The 26,533-nt window shown below is 44.6% G+C and overlaps 1 protein-coding gene across 2 annotated transcripts in view; it reads left to right on the top strand.

Moving 5' to 3' along the window:
* PPP1R37 (protein phosphatase 1 regulatory subunit 37) overlaps positions 1-26,533 on the top strand; it is a 1,521,445-nt gene that overhangs the window by 1,084,270 nt on the left and 410,642 nt on the right. For both annotated transcript variants that reach the window (XM_044086439.1, XM_044086507.1), the window contains exon 10: positions 477-643. In XM_044086439.1, the coding sequence (XP_043942374.1) occupies positions 477-643 (167 nt within the window). The remainder of the gene's footprint in view (positions 1-476; positions 644-26,533) is intronic.

The following is a 26,533-nucleotide window of genomic DNA, read 5'->3' as shown; positions in this document are numbered from 1 at the left end:
GTTTGTCAGCCATTTTTGGAACCCACAGTTAGTGTTTTATCATAACATGCCATGGTAGTGTTTGTACTATTTTTGTGTTCATGGACAAAAATACTGTGCAGCAAAAAAAATGTGCCCTTTACTCAAGAGCGCTTCTTGAAATAAAATGACCACAAACTATTTACTTACCCACTTTTTTCAGAGATGTTTGTAGAATATGCTTGAAATCCCTGTACACTGATGTTGATCCCATAAGGTGATGTGCATTGCCTGAGAAATTACCGCAGGTGGCAGAGTCTGCTATTGTACAGTTCTGGCTGGACAAGAAACAGTGTGGGAACAGGTTACAGTATACATCATGTTAATAGTCCAATAACTGTTGCTATAGATGGATTGTATATTTTGTGGTACTGTTAAAGAAGGACATGCTGCAGAAATGCCGATTATTTTCTTAATACTGATTTTCTGATCCAAGAGCATTCTGTTTAAACTTTTAGGTGCTGTAGCAGTTGCAGAATTCATTGCTGAAAGTCCACGACTCCTTCGGTTGGATCTGCGAGAGAATGACATTAAGACAGGTGGTTTGATGGCCCTGTCATTAGCACTGAAAGTGAATCAGTCACTGCTAAGGCTAGATTTGGACCGAGAACCTAAAAAAGAAACTGTAAGTTTCTTTTTTTAAATAACATTTTTATGTGCAGTTTTATTTTTTAAAAAGTTGCTGCTTGCTTACACCACAACTCAGCACTATAACCAAAACATATGGCAGCTGGCTACTGGATTGTGGTATTAGTCACACAATGTAATAACCATTAACTTTGTTACTTGTTTTGCTCAGTGATATTTCTTCTAACTGCATTGTCATGGAAAGATGCTTTATGTTCGCTTGTCTGTTTTCTCAGCAAACCCTAATGATCAAAGCTTAGTTTTGAATAGGGTTCCAAAGATTAGATTAAGCTGTGATGTTAAGTTGTCAATCTCACCTTCATTCTTGCTGGATGGGTTTGGAGCCGATCCTCGGCTCCGACTCTGCCAATACTAAAGCTCGAGAGCTAATTCCACCGGCTCGTGGCTCCCCTATATCCCACAATGCTAGGCGGTAACTACTCGGATCTCGTTTGCCGCTTAGCTGACGAGGTGCTTCTTCTACCGGCTCTGGCAGGTTATTAAGTCTTCTTGTTTAAAAACTTCAATTTCTACCCCTATTTTTTTCTATTTAGTTTAGTTTTTATACAGAGTATCCCTTTAGTTTAATTCAGGTCCCCCTTGTGTTAGAATTCCCGTTTTATCCCCTTTTTAACTTTTAGGCCTTTGGCCCACTCCCTCTTTTTCCCCCCTGTCCTTTCAGTGTGACTGGATTTTTATTTGGTTAAAGGGTGTGTCTGTATGTTGTGTTTGTGTTTTTTTCATACAGCCTTTCAGGATGTCTAAAGACTCCAAGGTCTCAGGCTTCAAGAAATGTGATTCGTACTGTCAGAAAATGTCTCTGACAGACGGTCACACTTCTTGTGTCTATTGCCTGGGACCTTTGCACCTGCAGGACTCATGTGCTGTTTGCCATGCATTCAGCCCTAGAGTCCTGTAGGAACGCAAAAACAAGCTGATACTTCGAGGCTTGTTAAAGCCTGAAGGCCCCCCGACCCAGTCTGCGTCGGGGAAGCCTTCTAAGACTTCCAGGCCGTCGGCTCAAGCTTCAGAGCCGTCTCCTGGAAGCATTAAAGCTGCTTCGACATCGGCTCCGGCTGGAGTCGATGTTTCGAAGTCTCATACCGTTACCTCGGCTCTGGCCGGAGCCGAGGTTGTCAAGACTCAGTTGGCTCCGATAGGCTTATCGGAGCCACCTTCAAAGAAGAGGTCTAAGTCCCCTTCCATCGGCTCCATCCACTCTGCTCCGGGATCCCCTCTTCTGTCAGAGCGGAGCCATAGGTCTCATTCCTCTCGGTCCTCCAGGCTGTCCGACCATGACTTACAAAGGGTGGTGAGTAGACTTCTCAAGTCCGAGGCACTGGCCCAAATGCTGCATAGCCCTACTCAACAGTCAGCGGCTATTCCCATCCCTGAGTTTATTCCTCCTCCGACTCCTTTGAGTTCGAGCTTGGGCTCATCGGAGCCGTGGCTGTCGGTGCTTTGGAGCCGATACCTTCCCTTTCGGCTCCGTCGTCTGCTCCGATTTCCTCCTTGGAGGGATCTCGGTGCCGGGCTTCCCTCGTCAGCTCCGAGGGGGCAAGTGGCATCGGACCCTTGTCCGACCCCGTTCTCCCTCTTGGGGTGTCGGCGCTGGTGAGTTCAGCTCCGACATCGGCCTCGGAGCAGTCCCTGTCGGTGCCGGGGGGTCCTTGTCTCCTCGGAGCGAGGACCTCCAGCCTTGGCTGATAGGGGCGCCTTCGAGGTCATGCGGAGCATGCTAGACCCAGTGTCTACCCCACAGTCGGCTCCGTCAGCTCCTCCCTCTTCAGTGCCTGCGGTGGTTTCTACCCACTCCCTTGTAACAGACCGTAGAGAGCCAGCTCCTCAGGTTTCCCCATTGGAAATATCCTCCTCTTCTGAGGCCTCTCCTGATCCGGTAGGAGAACCCCCTCGGAAGAGACAGTGCAAGAGGAAGCACATTGACTCCCCTGAGTCTATCTCCTCTGACACCGACTTGGAGGAATCTGAAGGTTCCCCTTGGTCCCCCTCTGAGGATGTCTCTTTTGCTGACATCCTTGAAATCCTGAAACAGAGGGGGAACTGGCCCGCCCTTAACCCTTCAGAGGACGAGTCGGTTTACCTTGAGGCATTTGGCTGTCGCCCTTCCACCTCCTGGGTGTCCCCTCCCTTTTACCCCCTTATGGAAGTGGTGGCAAGGAAGGCTTGGACGGCCCCTGATTCAGTGGAACCTACCCCATGGAGGCCGTCAAAATTTATTACTGCCCCTAAAGAGAAGAGTTTCTATCTAAAGGTGTCTCAGTTGATGCCATGGTGGTGGCAGCAGCCACTAAGGAGGAGTTAGCCGATCCTTCGGTACCTGTCCATCCTCCTAATAAGGAGTCTAGGACCATGGACAGGTACGGTAAGCGGATGTTTTCATCAGCGACCTTTTCAATGCGGTCGCTGAACTACTTGTTCACTTCACCCGTCTCCAGAGAGATTTGCTCAAGGATATGGGTGAGGCCATGCAGGATCCAACAGCTGAGGGGTTCCAAGACAAAATGAACTCCCAGTTGGCAACCCTGAATTCGATTGTCAACTCCTCCATGCGGCTTATCTCATATGCGGCTGATGGGGCGAGTAGGGCCGCAGGCACAGGTATAGCTTTACGACGTCACGCCTGGATGTGGCTTTGCAAATTTGCGGACCCTTTCAAGGCATCCTTCACCAATTCCCCCTTTGATGGCTCAACATTGTTTGGACCTCAGGTGAAGGATACATTGACTAGGTGCGAGCAGGAAGGTAAGACTCTCTGTGCCGTGGGAGTCTGTTTTTCTACCCCTTCTAGACCTTATCCAGAAGGTCAGAAGGGGGGAAAAATGTGGTTCCGCAAACCACAGGGAGTCTCATCTGACGCACAAGGTCGATTCCCCTCTAGAGGCAGAGGGGGGAATAACAATAGACGCCGCCCTAGGGGCAGAGGTGGTCCGCAAAACCAGGGTAGCAGAGAAACTTTCTCTGATAAACCCTTTCAGCATCCCTGAGGAGCTGCCCGGCTGTCCACCTTCGGAGGCAGTCTGGGGAAGATTATCACTGTACCCAAAAGCCTGGCTTTGCCTCACTCAAGACAAATGGGTACAGTCAATCATATCCGAGGGTTACAAAATTCCCTTTATTCACATCCCATCCCACCCCAAAGGATCCCTTCCAGACATTCCACCCAGTCTAAGGGAACAAGCAGCATTAGAAATATCAAAGCTGCTGTCAAAAAGAGCTATCCAACCAGTCCCAGCAGACCAGCAAGGATCTGGAATCTACTCCAAATTCTTTTTGGTACCAAAAAAAACAGGGGACTGGAGACCAATACTGGATCTCAGCAAGTTAAACAATTATATCAAAAAAACAAAATTCCGGATGGTCACGCTACAGTCCATTCTACCCTTCTTGGGTCAGGACAATTGGATGTGCTCGATAGACCTTCAGGATGGCGTACTACCATATCAAAATGCACAGACGCTCCAGGAGGTTTCTCCACTTCAGGCTGGGAGCCAGTCACTACCAGTTTAGAGCCCTGGCCTTTGGTCTCACTACAGCCCCCCGAGTGTTTACCAAATGCATGGCAGTGGTCGCGGCTCACTTGAGACGTCAAGGATTCCAGGTGTTTCCATATTTGGACGACTGGCTCCTTACCGCCACCACCAGACATCAACTGCTTCTATCCAGAGACTTCACCATCCAAACTTGCCAAGCTCTAGGCATTTCAATAAATTTCGAAAAATCTGCCTTGTCGCCTTGTCAATCTATTACCTTTATAGGCGCTACCTTAGACACAGTCAGTCTTTCCGCCAGACTTACAGAGCAAAGAGTGTTAGATATCCGCAAACAAGTTTACCTTCTACTTCAGTGCAACAAGGTCAAAGTCAGGGTAGTCTTGAAGGTATTAGGGCTCATGGCAGCTACTATCACACTTCTCCCCTTAGCTTGTTTTCACATGCGGATCCTCCAGTGGATGCTGTTTACTCAATGGTCCTTCCAACAGCTCCCGATGTCTCACATCATCCTACTAACTCAATCATGCAAGAATCACCTGTCTTGGTGGATCACATCACCTCAAGTTCTCCAGGGCAGACCCTTCATTCTCCCCCCCAATCGCCACGGTGACAACGGACGCCTCCCTGATTGGGGGGGGGGCATTATCAGGGCAGGACAGTCCAGGGCACGTGGCAACCTTTCGAGTGCCACTTGCACATAAATGTCTTAGAGATGAGAGCAGTGCTTTTAGCGTTGCAAGCCCTTCAGGACTCTCTTCCCACAGGGACTATTGCAATTCAGACGGACAACATGTCCGTAGTGTGGTACATCAACAAACAGGGCAGAACCAAGTCCTACCCCTTATGTCGAGAGGCACTCAGACTTTGGCAGTGGGCGATTTCTTCTCAGCGTTTTCTGATAGCAACGCACATTCCCGGGAAGTCCAATGTGATTGCAGACAAGTTGAGCAGGGCCATTCTCATGCCTCACGAGTGGTCTCTAAAGAAATCAGTGCTGGAAGAAGTATTCCAAAGATGGGGCCAGCCTTGCTGCGATCTTTTTGCTACTCCCCAAAACAGCAAGTGTCACGACTTCTTCACTCTCTTCCCGTTACCAGGCCATCCCACCAGAGACGCTCTAGTCCACGATTGGCCCCGGGGACTTCTGCATGCTTTCCCTCCCTTTCCACTGATATCTCAATTAATTCAGAAAGCTATCGCCTTGAGAGTTACAATGATCCTCATTGCCCCTTACTGGCCTCGACAGATATGGTTTCCGTTCCTCCATCATTACCTGTTGGAGCAGCCTTGGCATCTGGACCGAGTGCCAGATCTTTTGACCCACCAGTCGGGCCAGCTGCACCACTCCCTTCAATCTCTCAACCTCACAGCGTGGTTTCTCTGATTCCTACCCTAGCCAGGCTTCCCTTAATCTCTCATTCGGTCCATAACATCCTGATAGCCTCTCACAAGTCTTCTACCAGGAAGATTTATAATAGTAAGTGGAAAAGTTTTTCCTTCTGGGCAGCATCAAAAAATATAGACCCCTTCACTGCACCTATCCAGTCTATCCTAGACTTTCTGGCAGAGCTCTTTCATTTAGGCTCTTCCTAATCTACCATTAGAGTACAACTAGCTGCTATATCTAACTTTCATGTAGGTGTCTCAGACTCCAGTATCATGTCCCATAAGCTCTGCAAAGCCTTTTTAAGAGGTGTTTTTCTGCTCAAGCCCCCAATCAAAGATCCCCCACCTCAATGGGACTTGAACTTGGTCCTAGCATCCTTGATTCTCCCCCCCTTCGAACCAGCGGCTTCATGCCCTCTTAAGTTGCTCTCATGGAAAACACTTTTTCTAGTAGCCATAACTTCAGCTAGAAGGGTATCTGAACTTCATGCTCTTTGCAGTCGTCCTCCTTACTTAGTTTTCCATAAAGACAGGGTGTCCCTCCGGACTAATCCGTCCTTCTTGCCTAAGGTTTCCTCTGAGGCAAACCTAAACCAGACGATTGATCTCCCCATCTTCTTCCCTGATTATTCCAACAGGTCGGAACAAAAGTTACATTTTCTAGATGTTCACCACCACCTTAGATATTATTTAGACAGGGCTAAACAGTTCAGGAAATCTGATCAGCTTTTCCTGTCTTATGCGGAAGGGAAATTGGGCCTTCCAGTTACTAAAGTGTCCCTTTCAAGATGGCTTACCTCTATAATTACCTTAATCTATGAAATCAGACATCAAAAACTGCCTTCAAGACCTAGAGGTCATTCAACTAGGGCATTAGCTACATCTGTAGCTTTTCAGGACAGGCTGCCAATAGATTCCATTTGTGCAGCAGCCACATGGACTTCTCCTCATACCTTTATTTTACATTACAAATTGGATATGGCCTCCAGAAACCGTGCCAACTTTGGTTCCACTGTTCTCAAGAGTCTGTTCCGATAGGCCACCCGGGATAAGGTGCTAGGGACGTGGTCCCATCCAGCAAGAATGAAGGCGAGATTGACAACTTAACATTAAGAAGTTATGTACCTACCATAACGTTCCATGTTAGTTGTCTTTTTCTCGCCTTCTTTCTTGCGTCCCACCCTCCTTCCCCCTAGCCTGGACAGACCAATAGGAATATTTGGGATCTTCCATTGGGATTTTTTCCTTCCCACATGTTCTACCACCTCTATTCTCCCTTTTTATGTTTGTGGTAGTTTTGCCCACAGTTTTATATTTAGAGGTGGGTTCCTTTTCTCTCTTCTCCATTCTGTGGAGACCAGAACTGCTTGGTTTTAGCTATCAAACGAGATCTGAGTAGTTACCGCCTAGCATTGTGGGATATAGGGGAGCCTCGAGCCAGTGGAATTAGCTCTCGAGCTTTAGTATTGGCCGAGTCGGAGCAGAGGATCAGCTCCGAACCCATCCAGCAAGAAAGAAGGTGAGAAGAAGAAGACAACTAACATGGAACGTTATGGTAGGTACATAACTTCTTATTTTCTACTGTTACCTCATTGTTACTTGACTGACCAGACGGAACTTTTTTGTGCTTCAGTGAGTATCCATTGAAGTTGAATAACATGGATGAGACATTTTATTTCTATGCGTTTCGACTTGTACATAATGTATATCTATCTGTGTGTGTGTGTGTGTGTGTGTGTGTGTGTGTGTGTGTGTGTGTGTGTGTGTGTATATATATATATATATATATATACATATATATATATATATATATATATATGTATATATATATATATATATGTATATATGTATAGGTCTGTATTACATCAACTAACATTTAAATGTTCGAATCTCTAAAGGTCGACCTTTAGTGATTGAACATTTAAATGTTAGTTGATGTAATAAAAAACAAAAATTAAAAAAAGGGTTTTAGCAGGGGGGCAAGCGCTCCTGTGTCCCCCACGTGGGGGGCTGCGCCACACACACACCCCGCTACTGAAATATACCAGCTCCAAGATCGCACATCAGTGCAGAAATGGGAAATTTCCCCTTCACTACACTGTAGCATAATCTTGGAGTTGGTATAATTAAGTAGGGGGGTGTGGGGGGGTGCAGGGGTGGCTTGCCCCCCTTCCTACACCCTTTGGTTTATGTATTCTTTACTTAGTTTTTTTGTTTTGGGGTTTTTTTTTTTTTTTTAAAAGATTTTCGAACACGTAAATGTTCGATCTATAACGGTCGACCTTTACAGATTCAAACATTTACGTGTTCGTTGATCTAATATAGACCCATAGAGATATATATATAGATATATATATATATATATATATATATATATATATATATATATATATATATATACATGCACATACATACATACATACATACACACACACACACACCATATATATATATATATATATATATATATATATATATATATATATATATATATATATATATATATACATACATACATACACACACATACACACACACACACACACACACACACACACACACACACACACACACACACACACACGTACGTATGTCTGTGTATGTGTGTATATATTTCAGTGTAAAATGCATTGAGGAGTCTGGTTAATGATGGCCAGGTAAAAGTGTCACTAGAAGGAAAGGGGGGGAGAACAAGTTCAAGAAGTAATCAGAAGTCTGTAAGAGGAATGCCACAGATTATCTAGCTGTACTGAACATGTGGAAGAGCAGTGAAGAATAGCTTGGCTGTAGTGGGTAAGCACTGAGGAGGAATCCCCAGAAAGCAGAACTGACTTTTGATGAACTTATAAAGGTTATATGCTAAAGGACATGGGCTTGCTTTCTTTTGCTGTAGCTGCTTGAACTACACTTAAAATATAAACATAGTTTTACACTTAGATAGATGTAACACTTTGTACTTGATAAGAGCAGTAGGTCTAACTGTAAAAACCCTGCTTCATGTGTTCCTCTGTTGAGTAACCCTCCAGTTGAAATTCAATATTTGTTCATCAGAATCCTATGCTGTTACATTCTAGTAAGTGTCCACCCTGATGTAATGCTCATCCCGCAAAGCCTAATAGTCCTTTGTTTTTTTTTTTGTTTTTTTTTATTAATCATATGGTTTTGCATGCCTGTCTGTTTGGCCATCACATTACCAGCCAACATCAACAGCACTTTTGCCTGTATTATCTCTTTGAAGAACATGATGATGAGAACAGCTACAAGGATCAGAGGTTCACCCTGTCTATCTGATGCTGATGGTGGTAAAAGTTGCTTGAACAGTCCAAAGAAGCATTCAGAGAAACGTGTAGGTGCTTACTGGCCATTGTTTTGTGCTCTTTGTATGAAGAAGCAGGTTTTCATCAGGTCGGCTCCGTTTGTTGTGGTGTTCCTCTGGAGTTTTTGTGGAGATTGTAGGTTAGCATAGGGCATCTGCTTTAGGCCTGTGATTCTTTTAGTGAAATATTTCTGCGGCCTTTCCAGCTGTTGCAGATGTCTTGAGAGGTACATACCAAATTGGGCATTGTACTCTATAATGGGTCTAATGAGGGATGAGTACAGTGGGACAATGACCTCCTTTTTCCTGGATGAAAAGCCCTTAGTGATGAGGTGTGCTACATAAAAGGATTTCCTGACTGTTGTGGTGATCGAACGGTTGTGGCAATGTGGTTATCGAAGGTGAGGCCAATGTCCACCTGTGTCCCTAAGTCTCTCATCACACTTTCAGTGTTTAGTGATTTGCCACCTATGTAGTAATTTATGGGTACATGTTTTTTCCCCAAACGTGATAACTATACATTTCTTGGCATTAAGCTTGAGCCCATGGCTCTGGCACCAAGCATCTGTTTCTGTAAGGCCCTTTTGTCGAATATCCACATCATTTGGGGATTCAGTAATGGCTCCCTATTTGCAGTCATCTGCGAACTTTGTTAGCCAGAGTCCCTTAGTGTTGGCCTGTTCTTAAGAGAAGTAGATGCCAAACAAGAACGGTCCCGGGACTGAACCCTGAGGTACTCCACTTGTCACTTGTCTGGAGCTGGATTTGGAGTTGACTACTTTTACAGTCTGGGTTCTGTCAGTAAGCCAGTTGGCAACACATCGAGTGGCATAGGGATTTATGCCCAGCTTAGTAAGTGATTCCAGAGTGGGGGATGGTGTCAAAGCCCTTGGTGAGGTCCAGATAGGCTGTGTGGACTGCCTTACCCTCATCCACAGCACTGGAGACTGATTCGAAGAAGTCAATCAGGTTCAGGAGACAAGATCGGCCCTTCACAGTCCTAAACTGGATGGGGTCCAGTGTTTGAAGGTTGCCAATGTCTTTGTTTATAAGTTCCATGATATTGTGTTCCATGCCCTCGCAGATCAGGCTCGTCAGACTGGTGGGACGGTAGTTCCCGGGATCCGAGGTGGATCCCACCTTGTGGAGTGGGATAACTGTAGCTGTGCGCCACTGAGTGGGCACAAAGCCTGAGGTGAGGCTATGATTAAACATGAACATCAATACACAGCTGAGGCAAGTCCACCTTTCACTGGAACTTACTCCACAGGGCCTGCATGTCCAAATGTGTGTCATCCTTTCCCTGGAGTGTATCATTAAGAATGCCATTTTAGCACACAGTAGACACCCAGATTCTGACACAGAGTGGGCAGTTTACTTCTGTAAGCATTCCATTGCTGACATCTTCATGATCCCTTTGATTCGGCATGTATCCTAAAGACCACAGCATTTTGACACCAGACGGGATTAGGCCACAGCTTTGGTAAGGTAAGTGGTTTATTTCTCATTGTTAACCAGGCTTGGAGCACTCGGATGTTCTCACCTGTCCCCATTAAAGGTTCACCCGATTAGAAAACTGCTAGATAAGCTAGAAGACCTTCTTGAGCCAGGGCAGAATTTTTGTGAGATCTTGTCTATTGTCTTCATGGTGGGATGTTGTGTGTTCCTGTGTAATTTTGACTGCTTTGATGCCTTAGGCTCCAAGGTTGGGTGTGTGCCTCTGTGTGGGATAGCATGGCTAAAGCTGTCCTGCTTTAAGGTTGAGCTCAAGAAATTATTTCTGGATGCTGATGTATTTTAGGGGAAATGCTGTTCATCGGGCAAATCTAAGACCTGCTCATTTACCTCGTAAAGAAGAAGAAGTAGGCCTTGACTTCTGTGGAGGGCCTCTGGGATCCTTTTCCTATCATATTCACCCTTTCTTCTTCTAAACGTGGCCAACCCCAAAAGAAGAAGTGCCCTTCTTGATATTTGAGTAAGACCTTTAGGTTTTGCACAGTCTTGCCCCCTCTTGTACAGGAAAAATCGCACAAATCATTGACATTTTCTGTGGACCCACTTTAGTCCTAATTTTGTCCCAGGACTGTCCAGTGGCAATTTTCATGGGATTTTACCAGCTTGAAGAGCCATCTTGACAACAGCTAAAAGCCACTGCCCCTATCTGCAGACATATGATGGAGTGTCTAGGCCTTGCCCAGGAAAGGATCCTGTTTAGTGGATCAGTACTTATCAGATGTCTTGGGACGGAGTTCCTATTAAGTGATCGCAGAAGCATTTTGTCGAATGCATCTTCATCGAACGTAAAAGAACAAAAAGGCAGAGTAGCAAAGTGACTTTTAAGCAAATTCTTTCCCTGGGAAAGAATTTGCTTGGCCGCTTCTGTTACTTTGCCGTTTTCGGCACTGTAGTTCGATCTCGGAGTTGTTGTATTTAAGTAGGGGGTGTGTGGGGTGCAAAGCCCCCTACTTTATGTAATGTTTTAAAGTTTTTTTTTGGAACATCGATTTTTTTCCAGTCGTTCGCTTTTGTAAGTGTGCGATAATATAATATAGACTCCTGGGACATATGTAGACTGTTATGGCCAGGTAAACCACAGAAAATATCCTATTGAGGGAAAAGGGTTGGGGTTTAATTCCATCTCTTCTTGATGCAGAGGATCATACCCTTGCTCCATAGAGTGCCTGCATAATGTTGTTCAGCATGATGGATGCCTTTTGGCACATTAAAATTTGCTGTCCACACTGGAGATTCCTTCAGTTTGCATAATTTCAGTAGAAAATGTTGCCACTTGGGTTTTCCTCACTGCCCAGGGTCTTCACCACATTGTTGGTATTCAAGGTTGAATCCTTAAGGGAGAAAGATCTCCTGATTGCTCCCACACCTGAATGTCTGACTTTTATGGGCTGGTCCAGGAATTTAGCACTCTGTCTCCTGTAGGACTGAATTTGGAATGTAATTGGAAGGCATTGCTTTAAATTGTGGGCTTTTTCTTTTTTTTATTGGCTGTTGATTTAATGTGTTGTTAATTAACTTTATTGGGGGCTTTATATAATGTGTTTTTTATATGAAATATTTTATCTCTTGAAGGCTTTTTGCCGAGGCACTAAGATTATTAAAACTTTTTCTGTCACTGACCTTTTTTTTTTTTTTTTTTTGTTAATTTGGGAAGTTGTCCTTCTTGTGGGGCATGTCCATGGATGCAGTCCCCAGGGTTGCCACCTCCATAGAAGTCTCTCTAATCAGATGAAATTCTTCAGTAGAACAGAGCCAGACACACTTTCTTGCTTGTTTTTGACTCCATGCGTGGCACGCCAGCAGAACCTGTGGGTATTGAGCTCTTTTTTTCCTGGAGAGTGGAGAGTCTCCCTAGGGTGATAGCTGGCCAAAGAGACTTGTCATGGAGGTAGGAATGTGGTGGTCTTGCTCCACCTTGCTTCTTCAGCCAGCTTGCAAGATCAAGACTGTTTTTACATTAAGAAGAATGTTACTGGAATTCTATTGACAGTAGTAAGGTAACCTGGTCTGTCCATGTTGGGAAAACACACTGATACTTAAAGTAAGTTGATATCTGCCAGAGGGCTTTGTAGTTGGCTTAGTCACTTTTCTTTGAGTCTATAAATTCAGTGCGTTTGCTCAGATCTTGGCCGAGATCCACAGAGCTCAAATGCTTGGTCTCAACGCTTGTGTTCTCAGAATGTTTGGCTTGCGTCTGGTGCATTCCAGGCTAAAATTAGTACTTTACATTGAAATATTGCACTTTTTTTAAGCTATTTCTCAAGACTGCTACTGTATTTTTAAAATTATTTTATTGCATTTTTCTACATTTCATTGCTGTAAAACTATGTTTGCTTTTCTGTGGGGTGTCTATTGCTAGTATGCTTTGAAATCGCCTTAAAGTGCATATGTTCATCGTGTTACACTGCTGCAGTCATTACACTTGGGTTATCCTGCCATCAGGCGGTTCCCCAGTCGGCCTGAGTAACAAAGTCTTGGTCCGGCGTCGGTTGCTGTCGCCTCCTCCCTGACGTCAGTGCGACAGGGATATATAAATAAGATGCAGCCGACACCATTTTCTCCAGTCTTTCTTGCCGCGCGGTGCCCGAAGCAAAAGCAGTTCGCAAGTGCCGGTCGGCCGTCTCCTGAGATTTTCATTCCGAATCCAGAACCAAAGTCCTCTACAAAGCTAAGTACCCCATTGGGGAAACTTTTTCTTGCCTCAGACTGATGTCAGTAAAAGTTAATAACTGTATTTCTTATGGGAAACAAATACCTCATAAGGATTTCCATTCTTATTGTATCCCATGCCTAGGCCCAGACCATGATGTCACTGGTTGTCGGTTTTGTGCTAGGTTTAACAAGCACGCTTTTAAACGTCGGTTTGATTTTGCTTGACATTATTTTGGTAGAAAATTCAATTATACCATGCCGTCGGAACTTCCAACGACCGGAATACATAAAAAGCACAAAGACAAGGATAGGCATCCGAGGCCCAATACTGACTCCCACGTGTAGATGGCTGGGCCTTCGGACGCACAAGTTATTCAGCCTACTGAAACTAACCCTTCAGAGGGATCCGGAGTAGCTTAGCTACCCGCAGCTTCAAAAGGTGTTTTCAGACCTACTCATTTCAGCATTAAACCCTCTGCTAAGGCTAAGCCTCCTTTGTTTTTAAAGAAACAAGTACAGCATTCTCCAGGACAGGCCTCCATGCCTAAGAAACAAATGCTCAAAATGGCCGAAGACCTAATCACTCTGTTCAGGGGGTCCCATCCCCCTCCTGATAAAAGGCCTAGACAGGATGCAGAATATGACTCATCCGACCAGGTGTCCATCTCTTCAGATTCATCCTCAGACCTAGGATATTCTTTACCCCCTTATGAGGATTCTGATGCTGAGGAGTCAGTTACATCAGCCTCTCCGCCTGAGGACTACTCCTTTGGGGAATCCTTACATACCATGAGGGAGCATTTCCATTGGGAAGGCCAGGATTACTCAGAATCCAAGAAAAGACTCAGAGACTTCCTTTTTTTTTTTTTTACCCCCAACACAGACCCCTTGCTATTCCGCCAGTGTTAGATATTGTGGATGATGTGTATACTGAATCCAGCTTAAATCCTGATTCCTTACCTCCAGTCCCAGTTAAACCTGACAGATACTACAGAGTTCCTGACTCACACAAATTTCTGTATAAAAGCCCTGTTGCTGACCCTGAAACTATTTCTCAGGGACCCAAAGGGGTTAAGGCCTTATCAGCCAAGAATCCAGTTCCCTCTGACAGAGATTCCAGAGCATTAGACAGATGGGGAAAGAAAGTATATACGTCTGCAACTTTAGCAATGAGAGCCTTAAATTGCCAGTTTCACATGCTAAAATATCAGCGGTTTTTACTGTTTCAGTTAAACAAAAAATGCTTCCAGATTCAGATCCTCCTAATTTTAAAGAAATGCAGGATTTATTGTATGCAGCTGAACAAGTAGGAAAACATACTTTGCAATGTGGTTTTGATTCTTTAGAGGCCTCCTGTAGAGCAGCAGTTACAGGCTCTGTTATTAGAAGACATGCTTGGTTAAAAGAAAATATGTTACCAGATCATGTTAAAGTAAAATTATTGGATGCACCTTTGCAGCAGGATGTGTTATTTGGAGTTAAGGCAGAAGAGGTATTAAAGAAAATGGAGGATAACGCAAAATCTATGCAAACGGTGAAGGATTTCTTACAGGTTCAGCCTCCTAGATTTAGCAGAAATTGGCCAACTAAGAATTGGTCCTTTCCAGGTTACAGACAGACCTCAAAGGGGCAGATACAGACATCCAAGAGGTAGAGGTCAACCACAAGGTCCTTACAGGCCCCGACAATGGGTTGCATCAGGCCAGAAAGAAGGGGATGACGGGCCCCAACCATATAAAAAGCAGCCCCAATGACTACAGCTGCCAAACAACTCTCTCTTGGCAGCCCCCTTGGGAGGAAAACTGGCACTTTTCTATCACAATTGGCATATGATCACCAAAGACAAATGGGTTCTCAACATTGTATCTCAAGGTTACAGGTTCCACTTTCACACTCTGCCAAGGTTAAAAGGAATGCCAAATCTGCCACCAAATCAATGGGCAGAGGCTCAAAAACAAATTACAGCACTCATGGATATGAGAACTTTTCAAAAGGTACCACCACAGGAGCAAGGACAAGGGTTTTACTCCAGACTCTTTCTGGTTCCCAGAAAGGACAAAGCCTGGAGGCCCATTCTGGATCTTTCTTCTCTAAACACTTACCTGGATGTTCTGAAATTCAAAATGTTGACACTACAGCAGCAGCTTCTCATGCTGGGCAAGAAAGCGTGGCTTGTGACCTTGGACCTCATGGAGGCATACCTGCATGTCCCTATCAGACAAAACTGCAGAAGATACCTCAGATTCATAGCTGGTTCAATGCACTTATCAATTCTCTGCACTGCCCTTTGGCTTATCTACTGCGCCCATGGTCTTCACAAAGTGCCTGGCACCAGTAATTGCATTTTGCAGACAGAAAGGAATTCAAATTTATCCATACCTGGACGACTGCCTGATTCAAGCAGAGAGCAAGGACATTCTTCTAAAGCATCTGGCATTTGTAAAAAAAGTTAAGTTGCCTGGGGTACACAGTAAACGAAAAGAAATCAAAACTAGTGCCCTCACAAGAGATAATATTCCCGGGTGCCAGCTTGAACACAACGGCCCAGATGGCTTATCTCACGCCAGACAAGCAAGGACAACTGACTCAATACTTTCAATTAATGGCAACAAAGACCCAATTCCCTGCAAGAAAAATTCTGCAGGCCTTGGGTTACATGGCATCTTGCATACTACTAATTCCATATGCCAGACTGCATATGAGGAAACTACAATGGTACCTAAAGAATGTATGGTCTCAACACTGTCAAAGTTTGGAAACAGTTATACCACTAATTCCTTGCCTTCAACAGGAGTTTCAATGGTGGGCTCAAGCTTATCACCTCAACAAGGGACAGCCTTTTACTCAACCCTCAGCCAGGCAAATACTGACAACAGATGCATTGGATTACGCCTCGGGAGCACACATGGCAGGCAAATGTATTCAGGGCAAGTGACCCGCAGAACAAAGGCATCTTCACATCAAGCAAAAAGAGATGCTAGCTGTACAAAATGCCCTTATAGCTTTCAAGGACCTGCTGCATCCAGGACAACTACTACTAAAGACAGAAAACACCACAGTTATGTGGTACATAAACAAGCAAGGGGGCACTCACTCCTACCCCCTCTGCAGACAAGCCATGACCTTGTGGAACACAGCTGTAAACTATCAAGTTCATCTGCAAGCACAATTCCTGCCAGGAGAGAAAAACACACTGGCAGAAGACTTAAGCAGAAACATCATGGATCCCCACGAATGGGAATTGAATCCACAAATATTCAGAAAGATAACACAGAAATGGCAGAGCCCAGACATAGATCTGTTTGCATCCCCAATGAACTGCCAGCTACAGAAATCCTGCACAAGGAGTTACCATCCACAAGCATGGAAAGTGGATGCCCTCTCATTCAGCTGGAAAAACCTACAAGTATACGCTTTCCCACCACTACCTCTCCTGCCAAAGGTACTCAGAAAAGCCAGGCAAGAAGAGCCAAAGATGATCCTGATTGTACCAGACTGGCCACGCCAGCACTGGTACCCAATCTTAAAGAACTTAGCACAAGGGCCACCCTGGATTTTGCCTCAAATCCCACATCTGCTGACTCAGCACAACAATCAGATACTACACAGCCAGCTAAAGACCTTAAACCTAGCTGCATGGAAGATTCCTTAGTCAAGCAAGCAATGCCTCTCTCCAAAGCTGTTATGGATGTCATTCTGGAGGCCAGAAGGCCTAGTACCAGGAAAGCCTATTCGGATAAATGGAAGAGATTCTGTGCCTGGAACCAAGCTCACAGCCTTGAACTTCTTGTCCCAAACATTCCTCAGATACTACAATATTTAACTGAGATGCTGCACAAAGGCCTCTCCTTCTCATCCATCAAGATCCACGCCTCTGCCATCTCTGCTCATTACAACATGGATCCACCAATTTTCTCTAATCCTTTGCTAAGACAGTACCTCAAAGGGGCTAAAAACATAAGACCGCCCCGTAGAGCACCTACTCCAACTTGAGACCTCAACTTTGTTTTGGAAAAATTAACTTTACTTCCTTTTGAGCCAGCTAACACAGCAGAATTAAAATATATCTCTTGGAAAACTGCTCTGCTCCTGGCAATAACATCAGCACGAAGAGTTTCAGAATTACAGACACTAATGACAGTGGAACCTTTCCTCATTTTCCACCAGGACAGGGTGTCTTTAAGAACTAACCCTATATTTAAGCCAAAGGTGGTATCCAGTGTGGCTCTAAACCAAACTATTCACTTGCCAACTTTTTATCCAAAACCACAGAATAAAGGGGAGAGACTACTGCATTCTTTGGACATTCACAGGCAGTTACGCTTCTACTTGGACAAAACCAAAGCTTTCAGAAAATCTGAGCAATTATTGGTAGCATATGCTGCAGGAGCACAGGGAAAAGCCATTTCAAAACAGACTGTTTCAAAATGGATAGGACATTGTATACATTTCTGCTATAAACACCATGGGAAACCTGTACCTAGCAGCATTAGATCTCACTCCACCAGGGCAACAGCCACTTCAGCTGTCTACCTCAGAGGAGTACCTACCAAGGATATTTTGTAAGCAGCAACTTGGAGTTCTGTACATACCTTCACCAAGCATTACCATCTGCCTCTATACTCTAAATCTAGAGCTGGCTTCGCCACTGCAGGGCCTTATAGCCACCCCTAATGCCTTATAAAACCAGCCACCCTACCTCAGCTTTGGGATTCTACCCAAATGTAATGACTGCAGCAGTGTAACACGATGAACATAGTACAGTTTTGTACCTACCATAAATGTAGATGTTCGAGTGTATACACTGCTGCAGTCCAGGTTACCCTCCCTCCTTCCCCTCTTACTTGCTGGTACGTACCTATGTCTTCTACCCTTTACTACCTATGGAGAGTATTTGCTGGTAGCTGAAAGTTGTTGTTTGCTTTTCTTATGTATGTTTTACTAGCAATTTGAATTGCTACCTATTTGGGGGCACCTGACATCTGGGACAAGAAAAACTGAAGAAAATGGCATCGGCTGCATCTTATATACCCCTGTCGCACTGACGTCAGGGAGGATGCGACAGCAACCGACGCCGAACCAAGACTTTGGAACTCAGGCCGACTGGGGAACCGCCTGACGGCAGAATAACCCAAGTGTAATGACTGCAGCAGTGTATACACTCGAACATCTACATTTATGGTAGGTACAAAACTGTACTTTCCTTATTGCTAGCTTGTCTGCCTTAAAATCACCTGTAATTACTTGATGTGGCTAGTTGTTTGATTTGTTTCTAGTACCTTTTCACTTTTAGCTAATTAAAAATGTCTGCATTAAAGCAGTCTTCTTAATGTAAATGCAGTTCTAGTAGCAGAAGAAAGTTAGCCTAGTCTGTTCTAGTTGAGAAAAGCAGATGGAGGCTTAATATGAGATCATTTCATTGGCCAGAGGGCTTTTTAGTTGTTTTAGTCACTTTTCTTTGACTGTAAATTTTGCTGCTCTTCATGCAGTGGCATTTAGCAGTGCCTTGTATAGGCACCTAGAAACTAAATTTTCCCTGTAAAATTACCTCTGTAACTTTACTGAGCACTCATTTGTGCAAAGAGCAGCTTATTTGTTCACAGAGGAGTACAGCTTCAGTCGTACATAATGTAGTTGTAGTTTCTACCCTCACAGCACCCAAGTCTGCTTTCTGTGCCACCATTTTGTAGTTCACCTAAATATAGACCCAATGTGGATGGGCACTTTCCCAATTTCTTAAATAGCTGCTTGGTAAATATGGGCATCCTAAAGCCAATGTAGGAATTGTCTCATGTTCATTGACAACCAACTCATCTTTAGAGAAATGAATACAGTTTGTGAGTGTTGAAAGTACACAGTACCACTGGAGGCAAGACTCTGACACAAAACACTCAAAATAACAATCAGGTTCTCAGTAACATAAGCATTACACCCATCACACGCATATTACTGACTCAACGCATATACCAGCATATGATAAAGCACTTAAAAGCAACTTTCCTAAACTCCAAAGACCTCCTAGATATTTGTCCTACAGAAGGAATCCTCATCAACCCCAAAAGTACTCCACCAAAACAACACCCAACAAACGCACAGCTACATGCTTTGAAGCCACAACTTCAAAGCCCAAAAGGCAAGCCAATACACTTCCCAGTATTTTAATTATATGAGAGACTGCTGTGAGACCTGCAGATGTCCTGCTCACCATGCTGAATAATGAGAAAATCACAGTAAGTTTTCTATGGGGGCCAGGATCTGCCAAATCATCCATGCACTCAAGTCATTAGACCACAAGTAACAGCATGACTCAGTCATAGTTCATGTGGGTGTAAGTGACCTGAGACTTGCCTCCCTGACTGTATGATGAGAGATATTATGGCGCTGTCGAACTTGGGCTTGGGTGTGCCTAGCATTTGAGCAACATTCTACCTTCAGAGTGTTTAGCTTGCATCTGGTGTCAAGGATGCTGCCACTATATGAGCAAAAGATGATTGACTTCAATAACTGGCATTACTTCTGGTGTCATTCCATGGGGTGAATTATTTTCAGCATGTGAGGATAAAGTCAACATACCACATTGCTTTGCCAAGGATGGTCTACACCTGTTTCCTCTAGGCTTCCAACTATTGGCTAAAACATTGTTCTCTCCCATAGTTCATACCTTTCACACATTTAGGCCAGCTACTGCACAAGCAGGGACCAAAGGTAAAGGTGTCTTAATCTATATGAACAATAAACTCACCTCAAAACTAGTCATACAGGATGACATGCTTAACCTTCTCTCAACTTTTTGTTTCCTATCGCGGATAATTTATACGATCAGGGAAAACAGCTGTGCTTCAAAACTAAAAGCACATTCAACTTTATACTTCTTCTTCTACAGCTTTTTTCAAGCTAGACTGCCTTTAGACACACTATTAGTGTAAGCTCAGCCACACTCCTCACCTTTTTGTCCTTACCTTTGGGAAGTATTGTTTATGCTTAGTTGTTGCCTTTTTTCAACAAACGAGATCTGGGGTACTCCTGCTGGAGCGTTATGGTAGGTACATAACTTCTTATTTGTTCAGATTTCCGTAGGCAAAGTTCAGTATAATATCCTTGCAAGCTGTAGGCTACCTGACTCAAGAAGCCCATAACTTGTACTTGGACTTAACTTGATGCCCTCATCATTCAACCCAGTACTCTGTTCATGGATGACTTCAACTACCCCAGTAATAAACTCAGTTCTGTGAACTAGACTAACCCCATAAGATTTAGAAACTATTCAAAGGTAATCTTCCTACTACTAAGTGATAACCTGTCAAAATTTCAAGCCCCGTAAATCCTGAGAACATAGCTGCCTGTACGGAATTGTTCACAGAAACACTGCACAATCCTGTTAGTAAATGCATAGAGACAGCTGTGCCTACCAGAAATAAGCACGGAACTAACAAAATAAATAAATAAATAAATAAACCCTGGTGTAATCCAAACATAAGTGGGTTGTACAACAAAAGAAAAAAAAACTCATAGCCTGGATTAGGAAGCTTGATAAAAATACTCTTACCAATCTAAACAAACAATTAAAAGGGCAAATTGTGTCTATTGTAGCCAAATCTGAAGTAAAGATAGCCTTCTAGAAAAAAAAAACAACCACAAAGCTTTCTTTAGCTATGTCTGAAAATGCAAAGGCAGCAGACAGCAGTATGCATAACTGATTGTAAGAGGAGTCACCTACATAGAGACATAAAACACAGCAAAGCTGCTGGTTGACAGATTCTGCTCCAATTTTACCCCCACCTCTCTGCCCCAGAAAATATCATCAAACAAACCCCCTCCTCGCCTCATTACCAGGGAGCAGGTTGTAGATGCGTTTTCTAAGGACAAAAACACTGCATCAGTGGGCCCTGGTAACCCCAGAATCCCTTCTAAATGGCCACGACCTCCAGACAGGCTTTGTGCCACACAAATGAAGAACTGAAACAGTCATCCCTCTGCAAAAGGGTGGGCCATCAACAAACCCCAGCGACCACAGACCTATAAGTCTTACTAGTCTCATATGCAAAGCCATTCAAAGAGTTATCATGGAAATGATTACTAAGGACATAGAAAACCTTCAAACACCACATCGGATCTAAACCAGTTTGTTCTTGTCAAAGGCCAATCATGCTTACTCAACCTGGTTGCCTATTTGCGAAAGTCACCAAGGCAATGGATGAGTGCAGAATGGTGCATACTGCCTACCTTGACCTGGCTAATGCATTTAATATAATACCCTACTCAGGCATTGTCAGCAAATGGTTATAGGCATTATCCTTTATGCAACATGTTGGATAGCCAGCTGCCTCTTGAATAGGACCCAGGAAGTTACGATAGGGAGTACCACCTCCACAAGGAGTCTGGTCACTAGTGGACTCCCTCAGGACTCTGAGCTCGGTCTGCTCCTTTTTGACATTTACTTCTCTCTGAAGTCAAGGCCAATGTCAAGGACCTCTGATTGGCCAAGTTTGCAGATGATTGTAAAGTAGAAGCAGTCATAAAATCCCCCCACAGAAGACACTTTTCCTACAGGAAGGACTAACACAGATAAATGACTTGTGCCAAAGCCACAGCTAAAAGGTCAGTGTCAAGAAATGCGTAATAGTATCCTAAGAGAAGTCAACCATTCTAAGAGATTACCTCATAGATAATGCAACCCAAAGAATAGAACCAGTAGTCAATGATTTGGGTACATATGTAGATAGTAACCTGACTTTCGAAAACATGTGTAAGGTAGTAAGGAAATCATCCATGATGTCCTTCAAGGATGCATCTGCAGTCCTAACAAATGGGTTGTCCTGGCCTCAGGCAGCCCTTCGGTCGGCCGGATTCCAAAGTCTGGGTCTGGCCTCGGCTGGTGTCGCACTTCACCCGACGTCATAGCTGCAGTTCTTCGGGTATAAAGGCAACAGCCGTCGCCATTTTCCTCGGTCTTTCTTGCCGCGTGGCGCCTGAAGCAGAAGCTGTTCGCAAGTGCCGGTCGGTCAGATCCAGAGATTACTACTACCGAAGACTTCTAAAAAGCTAAGTACCCCGTTGGGGACTCTTTCTTGCCTCAACCGATGTCAGAAAAAGTGAATAACTGTTTAACTTGTGGGAAACAAATACCTCATAAAGACTTCCACTCTTACTGCCTACCTTGTTTAGGCCCAGACCACGACGTAGCAGCTTGTTTAGCCTGTGCTTCTTTCAACCGACGGATGCTTAGACGTCGATCGGAGTTTGCAGAGGAGTTTTTCGGCTCCGCTTTTGCTTATATCATGCCGACGGAGACTCCGACTTCACATTTAGCTAAAAAGCGTAAGGAAAAGGACCGACACTCGCGGTCCGCGGTTTCGGCCGAAACCACGGTTAAGCCAACCGCGAGTGTCTCGGTTTCGGCTGAAACCGAGTCTGCGGTTCTTCCTTCGGCCGAAAGCATGCCTCCTACTACCGAGGCCTCTTCTAGCATGGCTGAATCTGCTACTGAAATTCCACCTGCTCTTACAGTTTCTCAGGATTTATCAGATACTATTCCCCTAGATGTATCTACTCCTGCACATGGAGCTGCTAGGCCCCCTGCATCCATGTCAATTAAGGCCTTTGCCAGGGCTAAAGCAGCTAAATCTTCCAAGGCCGTGCCTACTAAAGCCCCCTCTCACAGGCCTAGCTCTAGTACTCAAATGCTTAGTCTAGCAGAGGATCTCATTTCTTTGATCAGGGGATCCCAGTCTCACCCTGATATGGCCTCTCAACCCCCTCCAGAGAAGAGGCCTAGAGCAGAACCCCCTGAGCCAGTTTCTACTGATTACTCCTCAGATGAATCAGAAAATACAAACCCTCCTGAGGGCCCTTATCCTCCATATGAGGACTCTGATGCAGAAGACTCCATTCCTTCTGCCTCTCCTCCTGAGGAATTTTCTTTTGGGGAAACCTTGCATGCTATGAGGGAACAATTTCAATGGCAGGGTCAGGATTTCTCAGACTCTAGGAAAAGGCTTAGGACTTTTGCATTTGCCACAGCATAGGCCTTTAGCCATTCCTCCAGTACTTACAGTTGTGGATGATGCATTTAATGATGCTTGTACTGCTCCTGATTCACTCCCTCCGGCCCCTGCTAAGCCCGACAGATACTACAGGGTTCCGGACACACATAATCGCTTGTATAAGGCTCCTTTTGCAGATCCTGAAACTATTTCACAGGGCCCCAAGACTGTAGCAGCTACCTCTGCCAAAAACCCACTCCCTCTGGGAGGGAATCTAGGGCCTTGGAGAGATGGGGTAAAAAAGTTTATACTTCTGCTACTCTTTCGGCTAGGGCCTAAAACTGTCAATTCCACATGATTCAGTATCAGGAATTTATGTTAGATCAGTTATCTAAAAAGTTGTCCTCACCTGAAGCTTTAGATCGAAAGTCTCTTCAGGAAATGGTACATAACATACAGCAGGTCAGTAACCATTCCTTAAAATGTGGCTGTGATGCACTGGAGTCTTCCTTTAGATCAGCTATGACTGGTACAGTGATCAGAAGGCATGCATGGTTAAAAGAGCAGTCATTACCAGACCATGTAAAATCAAAGCTCCTAGATGCTCCCATGGATAAACACAATTTGTTTGGCTCTCCTGCACAGCAAGTGCTGAAGAAGGTGGAAGAGAAAGCAAAATCTGTCCAGACAGTCAAGGATTTCTTACAGGTCCAGCCTCCAAGGTTTAGTAGGAACTGGCCTTCCAAGAATTGGTCCTTTCCAGACACCAGCAGAACACAGAGAGGCAGGAATAGGCGCACAAGAGGCAGAGGTCAATCCAGAGGTGCCTACAGGGGACGTCAGTGGCAGCCTAACAACCAGCGAAGTACTGCTGCAGATCCAGCCACTACCACTTCCACAGGACAATCACAGTGACTTGGCTCTGAAGCCGCCTACCAGGGAACAACTAGACGCACCTTTAGGCGGAAAGCTAGCCTTATTTTCAGTAAACTGGCATTGCATTACAGGAGACAAATGGATTTTACAGACAATAGACAAAGGTTACAGGTTTCACTTCCATACTCTACCAAGGAAGAGAGGAATGCCAAACCTACCTCCAAATCAAATGGCAAACGCTCTAGAACAAATAGACAACTTAAAAAGGATGAGAGCTATAGAAAAGGTACCATCTATGGAACAAGGGCAAGGATTTTACTCCAGACTTTTCCTGGTGCCAAGGAAGGAAAATCAATGGAGACCTATTCTAGACCTGTCCGCACTGAACACATACCTCATTGTCCCAAAATTCAAAATGCTGACTCTACAGCAGCTTCTTCCCATGCTGGGCAAGGAGTCTTGGCTGGTAACTCTAGATCTCAAGGAGGCATACCTGCACGTCCCCATACGACCAAATTGCAGAAGATACCTCAGATTTCTTGCAGGATCAGAGCATTATCAATTCTCAGCATTGCCTTTTGGCTTATCTACTGCGCCCAGAGTATTCACGAAATGCCTGGCATCAGTAATTGCTCATTGCAGGCTCCAGGGAATTCAAATTTACCCTTACCTGGACGACTGCCTGTTACAAGCGGACAACAGAGACAAATTAACAAAAGACTTAAAAAGGGTCATTCATCTACTGCAAGCCTTGGGATACACAGTCAATATAAAAAAGTCAAGGCTGTTGCCATCCCAAAGGATAACCTTCTTGGGTGCGGAACTGGACACATCAAATCAAATGGCATCCCTCACAGCAGAAAAACAAAAGCACCTTCCACTCTACTTCATGGCATTAACAACGCAGAACCAGCTTACAGCAAGGAAAATCCTGCAAACCCTGGGTTACATGGCATCCTGCATAATATTGATCCCACATGCCAGACTGCATATGAGGAAGTTGCAATGGTACCTCAGGAATATATGGTCTCAGCACAAGCACAGCCTAGAAACCCAAATTCCAATAATTCCATGCCTGAAGCAAGAATTCCGATGGTGGGCTCAGGCCTGTCAATTGAACAAAGGACTGCCCTTCCACAGCCCTCAACCAAGCCAGACTATCACCACAGACGCCTCAGACCACGGTTGGGGGGCACACATGCCGGACAAATGCATACAAGGCTTATGGACTCAAGACCAGCTAAACCTACACATAAACCAAAAAGAGATGCTGGCAGTAAAACTGGCAATTCAGTCATTCAGTCCGTTTCTCCAACAGGGACAATTGCTGATAAGGACGGACAACACCACAGTTATGTGGTATATCAACAAACAGGGAGGCACACATTCATATCCTCTATGCCGGATGGCAATGGATCTCTGGAATGTGGCCCTAAGCCTCAACATACAGCTCAAGGCAATATTTGTGCCAGGAAAAGAAAACATACTAGCAGACATCTTAAGCAGGACTACCACGGATGCCCACGAATGGATGCTGCATCCAGACATCTTCAAATCCATCACAACGAAATGGGGACTACCAGAAATAGACTTATTCGCATCTCCACACAATCACCAATTGAAAAAATTCTGCACAAGGACATACCACCCACTTGCTTGGAAGGTGGACTCCCTATCTTTCAATTGGAAAAACCTGACAGCATATGCATTCCCACCTCTTCCTTTGATGCACAAGGTGCTATTGAAGATCAAAGAAGACCACCCAAGGATCATCCTGATAGCTCCAGACTGGCTGAGGCAGCACTGGTACCCACTACTGAGGAGTATGTCTCGGGAACTCGCATGGCCTCTACCCCTGGTTCTTTTACTGCTAACACAGAACAACTTCAAAACCCTGCATCCGAACCAGAAAACACTACAGCTAGCTGCTTGGAGCATTGCATGAGACAAAATAACCTAGATTTATCTCAAAGGGTTAAAGACATTATCTTGGAAGCTCGCAGACCCTCAACAAGAAAAACTTACTCAGCGAAATGGAAAAGATATCTCTTTTGGAGTGCAGCAAAAGGGCAAAATGTAGCACTGGTAAACATAGCTAACATCCTGGAATACTTAGCAGAACTTTTCCACAATGGCCTGTCTTACTCTTCCATTAAGATTCATGCGTCAGCTATTTCAGCAAAATACAACATGGATCCTCCAGTCTTCTCTCATCCTCTACTCAGGCAGTTTCTGAGAGGAATCAAAAATGTAAAGCCTCCAAGGAAGCCACCATTGCCTACATGGGACTTGAACTTTGTACTAGAAAAGTTGACACTTCCTTTTGAACCAGCAGCAACAGCAGAATTACAGTACTTATCATGGAAAACTGCTTTCCTGCTTGCAATCACTTCAGCAAGAAGGGTTTCTGAATTACAGGCATTAATGGCAGTGCAACCCTTCCTTATCTTCCATCAGGATAGAGTGTCCATGAGAACTAATCCTACCTTTATGCCAAAGGTGGTCTCCAGGGTATCTTTAAACCAAGCAATCCACCTACCTACATTCTTCCCCAACCCACAGAACAGGGGAGAAAGACTGCTGCATACCTTGGATGTGCATAGGCAATTGCGCTACTACCTGGACAGAACCAAGAACAATAGAAAAAC

Source organism: Protopterus annectens, chromosome 1.part0 (assembly GCF_019279795.1).
Source record: "Protopterus annectens isolate FY-2018-M chromosome 1.part0, PAN1.0, whole genome shotgun sequence".
Taxonomy (NCBI): domain Eukaryota; kingdom Metazoa; phylum Chordata; order Ceratodontiformes; family Protopteridae; genus Protopterus; species Protopterus annectens.
Note: the sequence above shows the minus strand (reverse complement) of the source record. Positions and strands in the feature narration are given on the sequence as shown.